The following is a 17991-nucleotide window of genomic DNA, read 5'->3' as shown; positions in this document are numbered from 1 at the left end:
AGTTCTAGAAAGGTGACAAGTCTAAGGGACAACTAACTGAGGCTCAGTGAAAGAAGCCTATATTGTTACCTGTTAACCTTACACAACACCTAAGCAATCTACTTCTTATTCCATTTCCAAATGCTGATTAGATTTCCCATTCAGAAAACAAAAGAGGGGAATTCCCAACCTGGACCATCCCTACCTAGAGAGATTCCCAACTGATTCTTGATTCACACATGGAGAAAAATTAGAACTAAAAAAGAATGACTACAGAATCCACAATCATGACTTTAAGCAGCCCTGACTATCCCCAGATCTCTCCTTCTGAAAGTCAGATTCAGGTGACAATGAACCCAAAGCCTCTACTGTCTGAGACTTCACATCTGTACCAAAGTTATATGCTAAGTAACACTTGCCCCAGAATATGGTCAGAGCTGCAACAACCATTAAACTGCAACTGCCAAGAAGAATCAGAAAAGTCCTAGTATGCCTCTGTTAGGAATAAGCACTCCACAAAGCTAGGGGGATCTTCCTCTTTGTAGGTATTTTTTTAAATGATCAAAAAGTCATGATGCTAATGAATATTAACATTTTTTTTTCAGATTCCTGGGACCAATAGAACAAATCTCTCCGGGAGGCTGCTGGGTGGCTCTGCAGATTGAGAGCTAGGCCCAAAGACGAGAGGTCCCAGGTTCAAATCGGGCCTCAGACACTTCCTAGCGGTGTGACCCTGGGCAAGTCACTTAACCTCCATTGCCTAATCCTTATCATGCTTCTGCCTTGGAACCAATGCACAGTACTGATTCTAAGACAGAAGGTAAAGGTTTAAAGCAAACAAAAAAAAACAAAAAAAAAGAATAAATATCTCAATGCTTTCGTTGCAGTGGGATTTTGCACAAGACACTTCACCTCTGGGCATGTTACCCACCTGTAAAATGAAGAGGTTAGACTAGCTGAACCCTTACATCCTTTCTAAGTTTCTTTTATCAATGAGAAAATTAACTTGGTAGATTATCAGAGCCAATAAGAGGCCAAGGGGGAGGGGGAAGACCCATTATGTCACAATATAAGAAGACCCAATTTTTTAAACGATAATGTTTTGTTATATGCAGTATAGCAATAATATTACATGCTAATTCTAACCCCACCCCCTTCCTGGGGAGTGAGGGAAGTAGAGAGGTAAGAGAAGGAGTTTCAAATATATATATATATTTAATTATATATATATACATACACACACACACACACACATATACAGCATTTGAAAGAAAAAGAAAAAGAACTCCTAGGAACTTAAAACATGGAACAAAGTTGTCCCTTAGCAGCCCTGTGGAGCAACAGGAGCAGCAGTATAGAATTTCTTGATTCACACAGTATCTTCAGATTTCACAGAGAAGGGTACAACAGTCTTTTCTTTGAAATTCCTAACTTACATTTAAATTTTAGTGCTAGCTTGAGCCCCCTGACCCAAATATCTATCCTGTCTGACAGTTCTGCATGTCTGCACAAGCCCATTTTGTATTGTTTGGGATAATCAAGAAATGTGGCTTTTTATAATTTACCAGCACCAGACCTGATCATTAGACCACCTATAAACTAAGATTATATCCTTCACCAATACCTTATTAGCTACCTGCTCATCAGCATCAGCAATTTTGCATGAAGGTAAAAGGAGATGATCATCAACACCCAATAATCAGTACCTTTCAGGTTAAGAGTTAAGATTCCCTGCCAATAAGGGCAAAACCTGCTATTTGAGACTGGCTTATGTTGAAAGAGAGCTCTTAGCTCCAATATCTAAACAGCTAAACCTAGCACTCTCTAATTCCACGTTTCAGGGAAACCATGTCAAAGCACCCAGACTCCAGGCCCTACTTCTTTTGGAGGTCTCCTATTGCCTCCAGAATAAAATACAAACACCCAGGCTTGACATCAAATCCTGTGGTATCTAGCTCCAAACTACCCTTCCTGGTTTACTTCACCTAACTTGTCTCTAATATGCTCTTTTAGGGCCAGCTAGGTGGCACAGTGGACAGAGCTCCAGGCCTGGAGTCAAGAGGAGCTAGCTTCAAATTTGGCCTCAGACACTACCTAGCTGTGTGACTCTGGCCAAGTCTCTTAACCCCATTTGTCTAGCCTTCGCTCTTCTGTCTTAGAGTTGTTACTAGGATACAAAGTAAAGGTTACAAAAAAAAGATGTTGAAAAGAGAAATTAGATAATGTCTTTAAAATGCTTGAAACAGCTCATAACTGGGCTGGGTTGATATAAAAATGAAATATTAATAAAGATATTTTGTGGATAATAAACCATTTTGTATGTACTTTCCAAGATTCTCCCAGTTCTAAGCTCAAGGTAAATATGAAGTATCCAAAGTAATAGCTTATGTAAAACATGCAATACTATATATTTGCCAAGGCTCTCCCTTTATTTTCCTAAATCATCCACAATTCAAAATTGATAGCTCAGAACAAACAAAACCTGCTGAGGATGAGTATTAAGCTTGACTGCAAAGTACAAAAGCTGAAAGTTGAACTGTATACCCTAAAGGAACTTGTCAAATGAGAAACACATAACCAAAATAAAACATATACAGTAAGCCCCTGTTTACCTACAGAACTTGAGATGCAGCTCTCTAGCTAGCTGAAAGTAAGTCCATTCAATACACTTTTTATTAAGTGCTACTATGTGTAAGACATTCCATGTCCTGCCTTCGGACATTTCTCCTGGTTGGCCTCCATACCCGGGAGGCTCTCCCCACCTCACCTGCACCTCTTGATTTCCCTAGTTTCATTCATGTCTCAGATAAAATCTCACCTTCTACAGAAAGCCTACCCCAATTCCCCTTTCCCTTTGGGATTAACTCCAGTTCATCCTGTTTCTAGCTTCTCTATACATAGTTTGTAAGTAGTTTATCAGACTGTGTCCTCCCTGAGGTCAGAGTTATCATTTACCTTTCTTTGAACTTGGCAAAGTGCTTGTCACACAGTAGGTGCTTCATAATGCTTATTGATGCTAGGCTAGACACTGAAGCATACCATATACACAGGTGCTAGATGATACATTATCATTGTTCAAAAAATTCAGAAAATGATACACTTAATGCATAAACTATATTGACCTTTGTCCTTTATTATGCAGTAGGGCCAGCATTAAGAAACATTAATCAGTCCTATAGACATAGGAGATTCAAGAAAGTGGATTCTTTATCTACTGACTGGCACATAAGAATTTCATAATAAATGCTTGTTGACTGATTAATGCTACACTGACCTCACAAGAAGGGCTCTTCACCCTGTCAGTGTCACAGTCTCTCTGGTGAGGCCACAATACTCAGAATGTTTAAGATATAAATAAAGTACCTACCTCACGTCTATCAGATTGGTCAATATAGCAGTAAAGGAAAGTAGTAAGTGTTGGAGGAGAGGTGGCAAAATTGAGACACTAATGTATTGTTGGTGAAGTTGTGAACTGATCCAATCATTCTGGAGGGCAATTTGGAATTATGTCCAAAGGACTATAAAACTGTGCATACCCTTTGATCCAGTAATGCCACTACTGGATCTGTATCCCAAAGAAATAATAAAAAAGGGAAAATAACCTACTTGTACAATAATATTTAACGCTGTTCTTTTTGTGGTGCAAAGAATTAGAAATCGAGGGGATTTCCATCAGTTGGGGAAGAGCTGACCAAATGGTGGTACATGTTGGTAGTAGAATACTATTATGCTATAAGAAAAGATAAGCAAGATGTTTTCAGAAAAAGGTGGAAAGATCTGTGGGAACTGATGAAAGCAAAATAAGCAGAACTGGGAGAACAGTGTACACAGTAACATCAATACTGGATCATGATTATCTGTGAAAACTTGGTTACTCTCATGAATGCAATGATCTGAGATAATTTGGAAAGACTTATGACAGTGAACACGATCCACCATTCAGAGACAAAATGGTTGGGGTCATCTGTCACATCATTGTATTTATGGATTTATTTGGAGTTTTTAATTATATGTGAGTGTGCTCTTACAACAATGGCCAATATGGAAGTATGCTTTGCACAACAAAAAAAATTCTTTAAAAATAAAAAATGTATAAAGTACAAAGGATTAAAAAGGAAATAAATTATATTGAATTAAAGATGTGATTTTTTTTTCCATCCAAGTTCACATACCCCCTAAAATCTATCTACCTACCCTGCTTGAGAGCCCCTGGCCTAGACTATATCCTAGAAATTTAACGAAGTCCTTGATACTAGTTTGTCTGTTTATCTCTTTTTTTTCTTGCTTATAAAATCCGAACCCAGAGGGCGTAAGAGAGGTAAGGCTGAAGATAAGGAGAAGTGAAGAAAACAAACCATTCTAATTATTTATATTACAGATAAGTGGAAATTTATGTTAGGGATACACTTCACATGAAGGCACCACATACTCATCTGGCTAAGTCTGCCATTTTATTAAGAGATGTGACATTGGTTGGCTTGAGGGCTGGGTTGAAAAAGGGTTGTTTGGTGTAAGGAGGAGCAATAATGACCCATACAGATGAGTTAGAGTCTGAAATGGCCAGGATACGAGGCAACTGAGGGACAGTACATAAGTGGGTTTATCTAACATAGGTAGGTTGCCCAGTGGATAGAGCACTGGGCATAGACTCAGGAAGATTTATCTTCCTGCATTCAAATCTGGTCTTAAACACTTTCTAGGCCCCAGGCAAGTCACTTAACCCTATTTTTCTCAGTTTTTTCATCTGTCAAATGAGCTGGAGAAGGAAATGGCAAACCACTACAGTATATTTGCCAAGAAAACTCCAAACTGGATCATGAAGAGTTGGACATGACTAAAACAACTGAACAACAATATTCAGAGAACAGACAAGACAAGAAGAGATTCAAAGCAAAGCAGAATTCAAGGGACTTCTGATGGCTATACAGTCACAATACAATGTGAAAAGTAATGGAAATCCATTAAAGGTTTTAAGAAGGAATATAAAAATCCAAGGTCTAAAAACAAAAATGAGCAAGAAAATGAAATTTCAAGACAGCTTCCATAGGTTTTCAGCTTTTCACTGGGCTCACCACGCACAGGGTGGTCATAGAAATCACATACATGCACACACCCAGCAAAAGGCATCAAGAGTCATCATAAATCCTGATAAGAGACTACTTAATTTATAGGCATTTCAGAGCTCAAGCCTTTAATTTGCATCCTGGTCATTAAACCTTGGCAGAGGAGCTTAGCTAAGAAGCATTCTTTAATGGAAAGTGCATGCCACCTGTCTAGAAAAGCATCCTTTCAGAGACACAGTGGCCATTACCCTCACTGGTCTGTGAATTAGCAGAGAAGCTGCTCTCAGACTTGAAACTCCTAAAATTAGCCTACACTATCTCTAGTTTTCTTTGTCTCCCAGGTAATTGTTGTCAGTTACTAGCAATGGAGACATACATACACACACATCCAGACACTGTAAATCTATAGCAATGAGCCATCTAACAAGCTACATATAAAACCTAATGACTTTCAAGTAATGACTTTTAGAATGTTCTCACCTATATGTTCAGAAATTCCCCTTATAAAGGGAGAAGGGAAGGGACTAAGTGTTTATACAACACCTTCTATATACCAGGCACTGTCCCAAATACATTTAAAAAAAATAAATACTATCTCATTTGATCCTCACAATAGCCCTGCGAGGAAGGTGCTATTATTATCTCCATTTTAAAGTTGAAGAAACAGCGACAGATAGAAGTTCATTTATTTATTTATTTATTTATGTATTTATTTATTTATTTTTGGCCAGGGGTCACTTAGCTAGGAGTAAGTATCTGAGACCAAAACTGAACTCAGGTCTTGACTCCAGGTGCAGCGCTCTATACATTCTACCACCAAACTGTTTCACCTACAATGAAGCTGCTGGTAGTATTATTAGAAACTCTATCCTTCGGGCAGCTAGGTAGTCCAGTAGATAGCAAGGCCTGGAGATGGGAGGTCCTGGGACCAAGTCACTTAATGTCTTAAACTGACTGGGGAGGGGGAGGGAGGGAGGGAGGGAGGGAGGGAGGGAGGGAGGAAGAAGGAAGGAAGGAAGGAAGGAAGGAAGGAAGGAAGGAAGGAAGGAAGGAAGGAAGGAAGGAAGGAAGGAAGGAAGGAAGGAAGGAAGGAAGGAAGGAAGGAAGGAAGGAAGGAAGGAAGGAAGGAAGGAAGGAAGGAAGGAAGGAAGGAAGGAAGGAAGGAAGGAAGGAAGGAAGGAAGGGATGAAATTCTATCCTTTCATACATATTACATATATATGTATGTATCACATATTATATTGTCTTCAAAAGAGAACATAGACCCATTTCAATGAAGAAAATGTTCATTGTCAACCATAATACAACTGACATCTAAGGGCTTTTGATAACACTGGTACCTTCTGCAAACATAAATCATCCACTCAATTGCCCTCAAAACCCTTAAATGAGGACAGAAGATCTCATCAATGAAGTACAGAGAGACCAAGAATATAATTTATGAAAATACTATACAAGATATTATCATTTAACAGCATGTACCTACATTGGCACATAAAGGTCAGTCTTAAATCCAAGAGGTAAATTATATCATTAAAACATTCGCCTGAATTAGTCAAGTCAATGAGCATTTATTAAGCTGCTGGGCACAGTTCTCAGAATACAAAGAAAGACAAAAACTAGTCCTGCTCCCAAGCCAATAATCTAAAGGGTGAAACAACATGCCAACAACTACATACAAATAAAATATATACAGTATCAATTGGAGATCATATCTGAGAGAAGGGACTAATATTAAGAAGACCTGGGAAAGAAGGGCCGGAAAGGCACAAAGAGGAAGGAGGACTTTGCAGTAAGTGGAACTTTAACTGAGACTTTAAAGGAATCAGGAAGCTGGAAATTGGAGATGAGAAGGAAGAGAGAGCCAGGCAAAATGCTTAAAGTCAGAAGATAGAATGCTAAGTCTTCAAGGAACAGCAAAGAGGACAGTATCACTGGATGATGGAGTATTTACAGGGAGGTAAGGTATAAAAAGACAAGGAAAAGAAGAAAGAGAAGATGTTGTAAATGGTTTTTAAAGGCAGAGAAGTTTATATTTGATCCTGGAGGTAATAGGGAGCTATTATAGTTTACTGAATAGAAGAAGGAGTATGATTTGACATGGTCAGATCTGTAAGCTAACCTGGAGAATAAAATGAAATAACAGACATAGAGTATTTTATAAACCTTAAAATGAAGTTTATGATAGAAGGCCAGACTTGGAAACAGAGACAGGGAGTCCTGGGTTCAAATTTGGCCTCAGATACTTCCTAGTTGTGTGACCCTGGGCAAGTCACTTAACCCAATTGCCTAGCCATAATTGCTCTTCTTCCTTGGATCTGATATTTGTATCAATTCTAAAACAGAAGGTATGGGTTTAAAAAAAAACAAACCTTAAAGTGTTATATGAGTGTTAGGTCTTGTTATTATTACCCAAAGCCATTCTCAGTCATTATGAGGGAGCTTAGAGTTTTAAACTCCACACATATACACACAAACACCATAAAGAATCAACTCACGAACTATGCAACGGGATCAGAATCCGCAGAAGTGAATCTCTGTTTTCATGTGATGGAAGGAACAAAACCATCAGAGAATGTTAAAATCCAAGTACAGCCAACATCCTTTAGAAAAGCGGGGTGACCTGGTTTGTCGGTTGATTGGTTAATTTGTTTGCAGAAGGACCAGAGAATGAATGAAAAAGAAAGGAGAGCCAAGACAAGGCTGAATTCTCTGACCTACATTGAAAGTAAAGTGAGCCATGGGCCAGAGCTTGGTTTCACTGATGCAGTTAGTCCAGAAGTGCCATTTAAAACTATGTGACCAATTATATATATATATATATATATATATATATATATATATATATATATATATATATCAAGTATAGAGGAAGAAAGAGAACCCCACATCTCCACCCAAAAAAATTTCATAGCAAAAAATACAAATTCCACAGCAACAAAAATCAAGATGGCAGGCATAGGCATCAGGCAAGTATAATATATCAAATAGCATTATTCTGTTTGCATCCAAGATCTAAAGAGGATGACATCTGTTCTCAAAGGCTTTATGATGGGTCAATAATATGAGATTGTAGCACTGGGGCCAAGTAGGCAGGGGAAATTTTCCTGTAAAGTTACCAGGAATAGCATTAGGAATATATGTCCCTACTCACACAGCCCTTCAGTAACCTTGAAAGGTCTTGAGAACTTAGGAAGGATGGCCAATGGCTTAAAAAGCCCAGTGAAGAACTCCCCATGCTTCTGTTAGTTCTTAGAATTAGTCAGATGTGAACACAGTTACACTTGGTTTTGCTTACAGGTTTTTTTTTTTCATAAAAATATATTTAATTGGGGAGAAGAGAGATTAATCAAGAGATGTATAGTGTAAAAACAAGAAAAAGTCAATAAAACTTCTGAAAACTTTTAAACAGGGAATGAAAATGTGATCCTGAAGACTTAAAGAGAAAAAAATGTCTAATTCCTTTAAATGTGTGGTTAGTGACTTTTTGTAATTGCTTATATACCATGAAAACCAGTTTTTGTTTTTGTCATTCAAACTCTTACCTTCCATCTTAAAATCACTACTGTGTAATGGTTACAAGGTAGAAGAGCGGTAAGGGCTAAGTAATGAGAGTTAGGTGACTTGCCCAGAGTCACACAGCTAAGAAGTGTCAGGGAAAGATTTTAACCCAGGACCTCCCTTCTCTAGGCCTGGCTCTCAATCCACTGAGCTACCCAGCTGCCCCCAGAAGTTTCTCTAAATGTAGAGCAAAGAAAAATAGTTCCTACTTCTAAAATCTGAGGACTATGAGCCTTGGGAAGCAGTTGGTACTCCCATTGGTTGGTGGATCATTCTTTCCTGCTACTATACTTGAGTGCCCTTCATTTCCCTGTTCCTAGGCAGGTACAACTGTGAAATGTTCTACCCTTCTTCCTCTGCTGACTTTCCCCTCCTTACATCTTGTGAAATATTTGGCATTTCTTACAACATTTAGTCATGTATTACTGGCATTGGAAACTTGGGTCTTTTTATATTGATTGGGTTTCTCAGCCTGCTGAAATGTGGATGACAGGGAGAAGCGATGAATTATCAGTTCTGAGGGTTTTTTTTTTTTTAAAGAAAAGAACCAGAAAACCAAAACCAAAAACAGTGAAGGAATTGTCCCACTCGTAGGCTTAAATTTAAAGAGAATTTATAAGGTTTGGAGGTTATGAAAGCTTAGAACCTTGATAAAACTTGTAAGAATAAAGAATCTAGTGGAGAGCTAGCTGCTAATTGGGGAATTTGAAATGGTTTGATTATTCTTGCTGTGGCAGTCAGATACAGAGATGATTACTATGAGGTGGATATCCTGGTGAACTCCTCCTATCCAAATGCCTTTTGTATGCTCCAGAAATTATCTGGCCCAAGGCCTGATTTTGAACCATTCTCAAAGGTATAGACTGATTTGGGTAGTCTCCTGACTAGAGATTTTCTTTGGAGAAGAGGGTAGTCTGGCCTCAGACACTTTCCAGTTGTGTGACCCTGGGCAAGTCACTTAACCCCCATTGCCTAGCCCTTAACACTCTTCTGCCTTGGAGCCAATACACAGTATTGACTCCAAGACAGAAGGTAAGGGTTTTAAAAAGAAAAAAAAAGTTTTTCTCATATATTTATCTCATTAAATCATTCTAAAAATACTGTGAGAGACATGTTGCCTTGCATGCCATCATCATGAGACCAAGATGGCACCCCAGAGATCATTTGATAGGTGCTTAATGTTTTTAATTGCTTTTATTAAAGTGTTATCATCACCATCTTATAGATGAGGAAACTGAAGTTTAAGTGATTTTCTGAATATTACATGGCAATAAAGTGGTTGAGCTAGAAATCAAAAGCAAATCATCTTATGATTCTTAGACCAGTGAATGTTTGGACCATAGGATTATGAAAATAATAAATGAAAAAAGTAATAAATGTATTAAATTAAAAAATTCAATATAAAAAGTAAAATTAAAGTAAATTTACATTTAAAATAAATTATATTTATTTTTAATTTATTAAAAATGTATGTTTAAAATCACTATTCTAAGGACCCCAAAATTCATCTTATTCCAGACTCCTAATTTTACATCCCAGAACATAAGCGTCAGAGATGTTTGTCCCAAGATTCAGCATATAACTTGTACCATCTTATAATAAGGAAGAAGATGTAAGTGGTTTAAATTTATAGATAACCAAGTATAAACAATCCCCATATCTATCCCTAAATGGATATAATATAATAATAAATTAGTGCAATTGTTGTATTAACATGTTATTATATATTGATTATTTATTAATAAAAACCAAATAATTAAATAATTTGGCATTGGTCACTGATTAGTACAAAGCCTTTCTATTCTAGCTAAGAAAACTAGACAGAATGAAATCTTGCTATTGGTATAAAGTGGAATTCAGTGTCAGTTGTAGCCATTGTAGACCTCTCTACCCATCTCAGAGAATTTAGTCAAGTCCTATGACAGAGAATCCTACTTCTCATTACCCAATACTAGGATGAGATTCCTAGATGCATCTCTGCATACTCTCTAACTATATAGCCTAAAGAATAGGAACCACACCTACATCCTTAAAAAAAGAGCTTCCTAACCTGGCATCTGTTAACATGTTTTTAAAATATTTGATAATTATATTTCAATAAATTTAGATTTCTTTGCAATCCCGAGTATTTAATTTAAGGCATTTAAAAACACTATTCTCAGAAGGACTTCACCAGAATGTAACAGGGGTCCATGACACACAAAAAATGTTAGGAACCTCTGTTTTAGAAAAAGAGAAAAACAGCAAAGAAAGGATAGAAATGGTCTGGGTTTAGTGGGTTTACTATTTTCTTTTTCTTTTCTTTTTTTTTTAAACCCTTACCTTCCATCTTGGAGTCAATACTGTGCATTGACTAAGCTTTCCCATGATTGTGACTTTTCCAACTTCCAAGAATTTTACAGTCATGGCCTCAAAGATAAATATGCCCACATGTCTTATCTGGCCCAAAGCAGGTTTCACCATGCCTCCCATAGCCAACCACAACCTCTCAGCTCACCAGGAAACAGAAAAGAAAAACAATCCCCTGGTTCAACATTTAAACCAACAGCTATCACAATAAATGCCTTCTTTAACCTCTCAGGCTCTTGAGAAAAAATGAGACAATATGTGTGCCCCCTTCAAACATATCATCCAAAAAACCATTATCTTGGTTGCTTCTGTGAAAAGTTCTCTTTTTTCTTGAGGGTCTTCTAATTAAGAGAACCTAAGTTCAGAACTTCAGCAATTGGGATGGGGAACTTGAGGAGATAACTATTCCCTTCTCTAACTCCTTTCCCCCTCTGCTTCCACGCCACGTGGTATCTGATAGATTCCCAGTAGCTGGCCCTACTCCATGCTGTGCAAAGCTTATCGTCTTCATTTTTGCCAGAGGGTCAAGGGAATAGCTCATTATTTGTGTATTGTTTATCACTCACAATCTGTTTTCATTATGTTCAAGCACCCAGAGGCTTGAGCAACATAACTTTATACATTGGAAAACTTTCTTTTCTTTAGAAAGACAAATTCAAATTGTCATCATTTAACCATACTCCCTGGCTATAAGGTTCCTTTCTCTCTAGCTCTCCTCTCCATTCCAAATCCTCCTTTTTAAGTGCCATTGCTTTAAATCTCCTGACTGCAAAGAAAAACTGATTATATACAGTATGTATTTTCTTTTGCATCCAAACAGTGGTCATAATCACAAATGTGCTGCTGACAACAGTTAAAACTATTGGATCAACCTCAAGTTAGACAAAGACCCAGTGATTATAGAACACTACCTTTCTGACAAGATAAGCAAGACTGAACAATGGATAAAGCATATGGAGGCAGGGCCCAGGCCTAAACTGAGACAGGGGAAAAGTGGTCTCTCAACCACAGGATATTCCATATCTAAGGAGTTTGAGTACAGACACTTAAACCTGATTCCAACTGGTTTCCTTCACCTATCCCTCAACACCTTCTCTGGCTCAGCCCATTTCTACTACCACTTGATTTGGCCAAAGCAAGCAAAAAAAAAAAACCTGTGGCAACCTATAAAACATTCAATACTGAAAAATGTTCCAGTCTGATTAATCTATTCTAATCAACCCAGAAAAAAAAAAAAAGCAGCTACATCAAAGCTGACTAAGGAAGTAGATGGAAGATGGTGAGGAGGTAGAAGCTGAAAGCTGAGGGTAACAGGTGGTTTCTGCCCCAACAGTCAAGTGCCCAACAAATGAGAGAGAGAGAGAGAGAGAGCAAGAATCCACTACATTTCTTAAAGTGAAACTTCAAATGCCTATTTGCTACTTGTACATCCAAGCTATTCATAATATATCTATCAACAGCGGTACACACATACTACATAGTATATTTTTGGTTACCCATGCAGAAAGCTAATGTAACAATATCCCTTGCCATCAGTGGGATACATTTCCTCCAAAATTATTTCTGAAGCTACTCCTAAATGAGGTCCTATGTGCCAAATAATACAAAGGTACCTACTTCTAAGTTAAAATTTTTAATAGTAAATGAATCACGCAAACATGTATCAGGTTCAAGTAATCATAGTCCTACCAAATTAAGTCAACAAGTGAATATATAAGCAGATGAATTGATTAATTAATTAAACCCTCACTCTAACTTCTCTAACTAGAGAAAATAGGCTTGATCTGCTGCCTGAAACAAAGGACAAGAACATGGGGTTTAACAAAGTTAAGAATTGGATGTGTTACCTTGGGGAAGTCATTTATCTGCTCAGTTGTTCCTCTTAATTCCATCAGCTAACAGTTTTTAATTAGCTCCCAAGGATGCTGAGCCAATTAATAAGATTCCTATAAGCTGTTCCTTTGAGATATTGGGTGAAAACTTAAGTACACCTCTTTCTTCAGGAACTATGGTCTTCCTCTCTGTACTAAACAATGGCACTACCCAGATTTTAACAAGTCCCCTTCCTCCCTCTCTCTTTCCCTTTCTCCTACCCCATCCACTGCCAATATCATAAAAGAACTGGGGGCCTAACCATGATCAAATTTTTTTAAAAACATCTAAGATACACATAGGAAAAGCATCCTTTAAATATAAATCATTTTTTTGAAATAGAACAAAATGAGGGGGAAATTCCATATAAATGTAAATGAAATGTAGTTTTAAACAAGTCACACAGAAGTAGATTTGGCACACACATATGTACAACCCCCCCCCCAAAAAAAAACAGCAGTCAAAATATTAGCAATCCTATGTTCTAGAAAACTATCTGTGATGGCTTTCAGCACCTATATTTTAATCTGCAATCCAAGTTCAGCTTGGCTTTCTAACTTCTGCTAAAGGGGGTATAACTGTTTTGTGATAAGTTACTTAACAGGCAGGGCACACAGTGACAAGCTCTGGCTGGATAGCTGAGGCAGCAGAAATACAAGTCAGTCTGTATGTTAGACAATTCCAAAAAGAAAAACAACTGAAGTCCTGTTTTCCCAGGATAGAAAACCTCATGATGTAAAGAAATTGACAATATTTGTATTTGTACTCTCATGCAATCAATAGAGAAAATACAGATTTGTTTATACAAGAATATCTATATACAACTATTTAAATCCTGCCCTAACTTTATTCCAGGGTTTTACAGTGACCTTCTTTATGTACATTACATGAGGGCTAGAAGAAAAATAAAAATTTAATAGACTTAATTATGCAAGTGAATATGGGAGGGATTTCCCAGTAACATAACTCCAATGAAACAATTCAGAAATAACTAGGTCTATACAAATTTTCTACTACATCAGGAAATTCACTACAGCAGGGGATTCTATTCACCCCACCAAAAACAGTCTTAGTTCTTTTACTTTTTATATCAGGGTCCAGCACATGAAGTTAATGAGTCTTTTACTGCAATTTCAGAAGCTATTTCATTTACACACCTCTTCCTCTACAGACAATCACTAAACCATTCTAAGGGCTGGGATTAAATTTTATGGTTCGTTGACAGAAAGAATAGAATCCCAAATCACCAACCCATGTATAATTGTTAATTTCCCCCCACTTGTTTCTACATGGTCTCTCTACTTTCATACTGCCACCAGCCCAAAACAAATCTCCTGAATTTTTCATCTGGAGCTATACTTCTGAAGTCAACAGGAAAGATGTCTCAAACCCTAACTTAGTGAATCTTCCAATATGTACCACTCCAGAAGATTAGTTATTTGGAAGAATCACACTGTCATGAGAAAGCATCACATCAATTAATAAAACTGGCAAAACAATGGAAGAGAACAAGATCAGTTTCTCTACATGGTACTTGGGACTTGACTAGCTTCTGTCTTTTCCACAACCTTCAGATCTTTTAGTCTTTTCCATATGCATAACAAAGACTTCCTAATCTGCTCTGGCACAAGATTCCTATTAAATTGTCAATCTCTTAAAGGCAGGGATTTATCTCTCCCCCACTTATTTGTATTTGCATCTCTCCCAGTCCCTGACCTAGTACCCTACTGTACCTAGGTACAGTACCTATTGAATGAGCAATTATTCAACAGATCCCAACTTAATATCATATGGCACAATGGACTGCTCCACACTTATGGATTGCTCACTGTATTTCTTCACAGAGCCTTGCTTAAGGGTTCACAAGATGAAACAAGAGATATCAATAAAATTTTTAATTTAAAAAAGAGTTCAGAGGATTATGGATTTGGATTTGGAAAGTAGCTTAAGGATTCAAACATTTAAATCCAATCCCTTCATTTTTATAAATCAAATGAGAACTAGATGACTTGCCTAAGATCCAAATTCATTTCAACAAACATTAATTAAACACCTGTGATGTGCAAAGAATTGAAGATACAGATATTTTAAAATACATCTCCTGCCTTCTAGGCATGTTTCCCAAAACTGACAGCTAGAAGGCAGTGGATAGGGTCCTGGGCCATGTGTCAGGAAGACCAGAGTTCAAATCCAGCCTCAGATACCTATTAGCTTTGTCACTTAATCTATTGGCCTTGGTTTCCTTAACTATAAAATGAGGATAAGTCACCTCCCGCCATTTTTGTGAGGATTAAATAAGGTCATATCTGTAATGTGCTTAGCTCAGTAACCCACACATAGTAGGTGCTTAAAAATGCTTGTCTCCTTCCTTCCAAAAAAATATTAAACAATTATTAAATGCATAGAGTTCAAACAAAATCAGCTTGAAAAACTGCAGGAAAGAGGGATCACTTTTTAGTTGGTGGGAGAGATTAGGGAAAACATCCAATTTAAAGCTTTTCATTTAACTATGAAATCACTTCTCTAGGCATAATGTTTGTGTTGTCTTCCCCTACAAGAATGTGAGCTCCTTAACAGCAAGGACTATCTTGCTATATTATCTGTATTCTCAGTGCTTTGTTGTAGGTACTCTAAATGGCTTAATTACATAATTTTTCATTCATCCATTCATGCACTGTTATTGTTTTTAAAGGAATATTGGAGTACAGAATGATGGAAATTCAATAGTAAAGCATGTAAATGGGTCTGAAGACAGTGGAAATTTTCATTTCAGGCCCTCTAGATGGGGCAAACTGATTAAAGTTGCCAAGTGCCCAACAGATAGCCTAGATTCATCTAATAACCCATGTTATCTATCAGAGAATGAATGAAGCAACCATACCTAAATAGCTACACATTTCAGAGGTCAGAGTAAAGGAGGAAGTTCAGTGCCAAAACTTGTCAGTTTCTAATTAGCCCTGTTTGATTTACAATAGGACATGACATTCTTGCTTGCTACAACTAATCACATGAAGGGCCACTAAATGTATCAGATAGTTTTAACTAAGAATTTAACTCAGTTTGGTGTGACATTGAATGTCAGCATAATGATGGGGTCTTTGCTTTTGGAAAGGACGGCACCATTTTAAAAAGCTGGAAAACATTAAATATGAAAACACAAAATCTATGCCAGTGTACAACAATGCATGCTACAGTAGTTCTTTCCTTTTGCTTCATCTCATTTTGCTTCATGAGAGCAACTGAATTTGTTCACACTGAAGGTTGCATTCCAATACAGATATGGATAAAGAAAACTGGGATCTTGTGCACCATAAAATAATGTGTTCCTAGTTTAGCGTATACGGTTTCTACATATCAATCGCTTAGTCACTTGCCCCTTAAAAAAAAGAAAAGAAAAGAAAAAAGGAAAAGCAAACATCGGTACAACAAGAGGAAGATACCCTGAAAAATTAACGCGCACGAGGGAACATGTTTCACTTAGCCCTGGGATGAAGCAAAAGGAAATAGCTCAACCAGTTGTTAAAATGAGAAAAGAGAAAACGTGAACATGACTGGCTCCTAGGGGAAGGGCATACACATGACAAGTTTCTACTCCAGGGGGAATTGGGTTTCAGAATAAGTGATGGTGACCCACTCCTCAAAAGAAACAGAAAAAAAAGTGTAGAATGTATTTGGCAGGAGAACTGGGGTTCTCCCCGAAGAGTGAGAGGAGGGGGATAAAGAGAGACAGACCGAGAAGGAAGGGGGAGGAGAAAAGGAAAGACTGCAACTAGTGTCATGCAGCTGAAAGAACCTCTGAGAAACAAGTTAAACTCTTGTTTCTACAAAATATATGGCATTTTAGAGGTAACGGACTCCCCCTTCCTCTTCTCCCGATTCCCTTTTGTCTTTTCCTACTCTCCTCCCCAGAAACTTCCCAAAGCTGAGCTGAAGCTATTGCAGTTGGGTAAGGGAATCCACTTGAATGAAAAGAGGACCAAGAAGAAAAGGGAGGGAGGGAGGGATAAAGCAATCTGCCTTTTAAAGGCCCCTGGGGTCTGATGTGCCTCCACCTTGCAGTTTCTATATCTCAGCAGCTAATTACAGCAAAGGGGCCAATTCTTACTCTGGGCTCAGGGAGGACCCTACTGCGGAGTGAAGGGCAGGAAGGAGAAATAGGTTTTAAAACAATGAGAAGAAATTAAGTCTCCAATACTTTCTCTCCGGGAGAGAGGTCAAAGGAAAAATAAAATAAATTCAATTAAAAGGTTTCCTCCTTGATTTCCGCCCCGCAAACTGCCCAGGAATTGGGGAGGTTATAAGTCTGGCGTGGTACAGACAGACGGACAGACAGACAAGACTCTTCGGGGAAGTGGAAGGAGGACGAAATGAGGCAGGACGGACCTCAGGGCAAGTCAGGAAGAATCCCAAGCCCCCACCCCGGAGAAGCCTTGGAAGGGGGGAAAATCAAAGGAGTCCCATTTCAAGTCAATTTCCCAGAGGAGAGAGGAACCCGAGCCCGGAGCGCTAGTACCGGGATACGCAGGGACTGTGGACCCAGAGCTCGGGGCTCGCTCTTAACCCACCTTCTTGCCGGTTCCGCCGCTACCTCCACCGCCGGCCAGCGCCGTGCTGCCCCCGGAGTACATGTAATAGGCAATGCCCAGCACCCAGAGGAAGGCGAAGCAAAGCAGCATCCGCGATCGCCGCCGCATTCTCCCGAGTCGGCGGGGCGCTCCGGCCGCCGGGGCTGCTCTGGGAGTCTTCCCTCCGGCCGGGGAGAAGGAGGAGAAGAAGGAGGAGGAAGGGAGAAGGGGAGGGGGCGGAGGGCGGCGGCAGCGGCTCCGGCGGCTCCTCCTCCGGCCGTGGCGGCGCTGGCGGCGGCGGCTCCTCCTGCAGCAGCGGCGGCGGCGGCAGCGACGGCGGCGGCACCCGAGCCAGCTCCCCCCGCCCCTCGGGTGTGCGCAGCGGCTCTGCCGTCTGCAGCCTCCCCCGCCTCCCTCCTCCACCCCGCCCTCCCAGGCCAGAGGCGGCGGCGGCGGCCAAAGCAGGAAGAAGCGGCCCACATCAGCATCAAGAGGGGTCAGGGAGCAAAGGGCGACCAATCCGCGATTGCTGTGGGGGCTGGTGGGTTGGGAAGAGAGGAGGGGATTAGATGTGTCTCCATGGCTGCAGCACGCTGGGGCTC

General features: G+C 39.2%; 1 protein-coding gene across 2 annotated transcripts in view; it reads right to left on the bottom strand.

Annotated features, from left to right (window-relative positions):
- GALNT2 (polypeptide N-acetylgalactosaminyltransferase 2) overlaps positions 1-17768 on the bottom strand; it is a 263261-nt gene extending 245493 nt beyond the window's left edge. Inside the window, exon 1 of one of the 2 annotated variants that reach the window (XM_001369258.5) lies at positions 17390-17768. In XM_001369258.5, the coding sequence (XP_001369295.1) occupies positions 17390-17518 (129 nt within the window). In that variant the 5' untranslated portion in view covers positions 17519-17768. The remainder of the gene's footprint in view (positions 1-17389) is intronic. The other variant, XM_056816138.1, reaches the window with a different exon arrangement.
- Between the last annotated feature and the right edge of the window lie 223 nt (positions 17769-17991).

The sequence above is a fragment of the Monodelphis domestica genome, chromosome 2 (assembly GCF_027887165.1).
Source record: "Monodelphis domestica isolate mMonDom1 chromosome 2, mMonDom1.pri, whole genome shotgun sequence".
In the NCBI taxonomy this organism is placed as follows: Eukaryota; Metazoa; Chordata; class Mammalia; order Didelphimorphia; family Didelphidae; genus Monodelphis; species Monodelphis domestica.
This window is presented reverse-complemented; position numbering and strand designations above follow the sequence as displayed.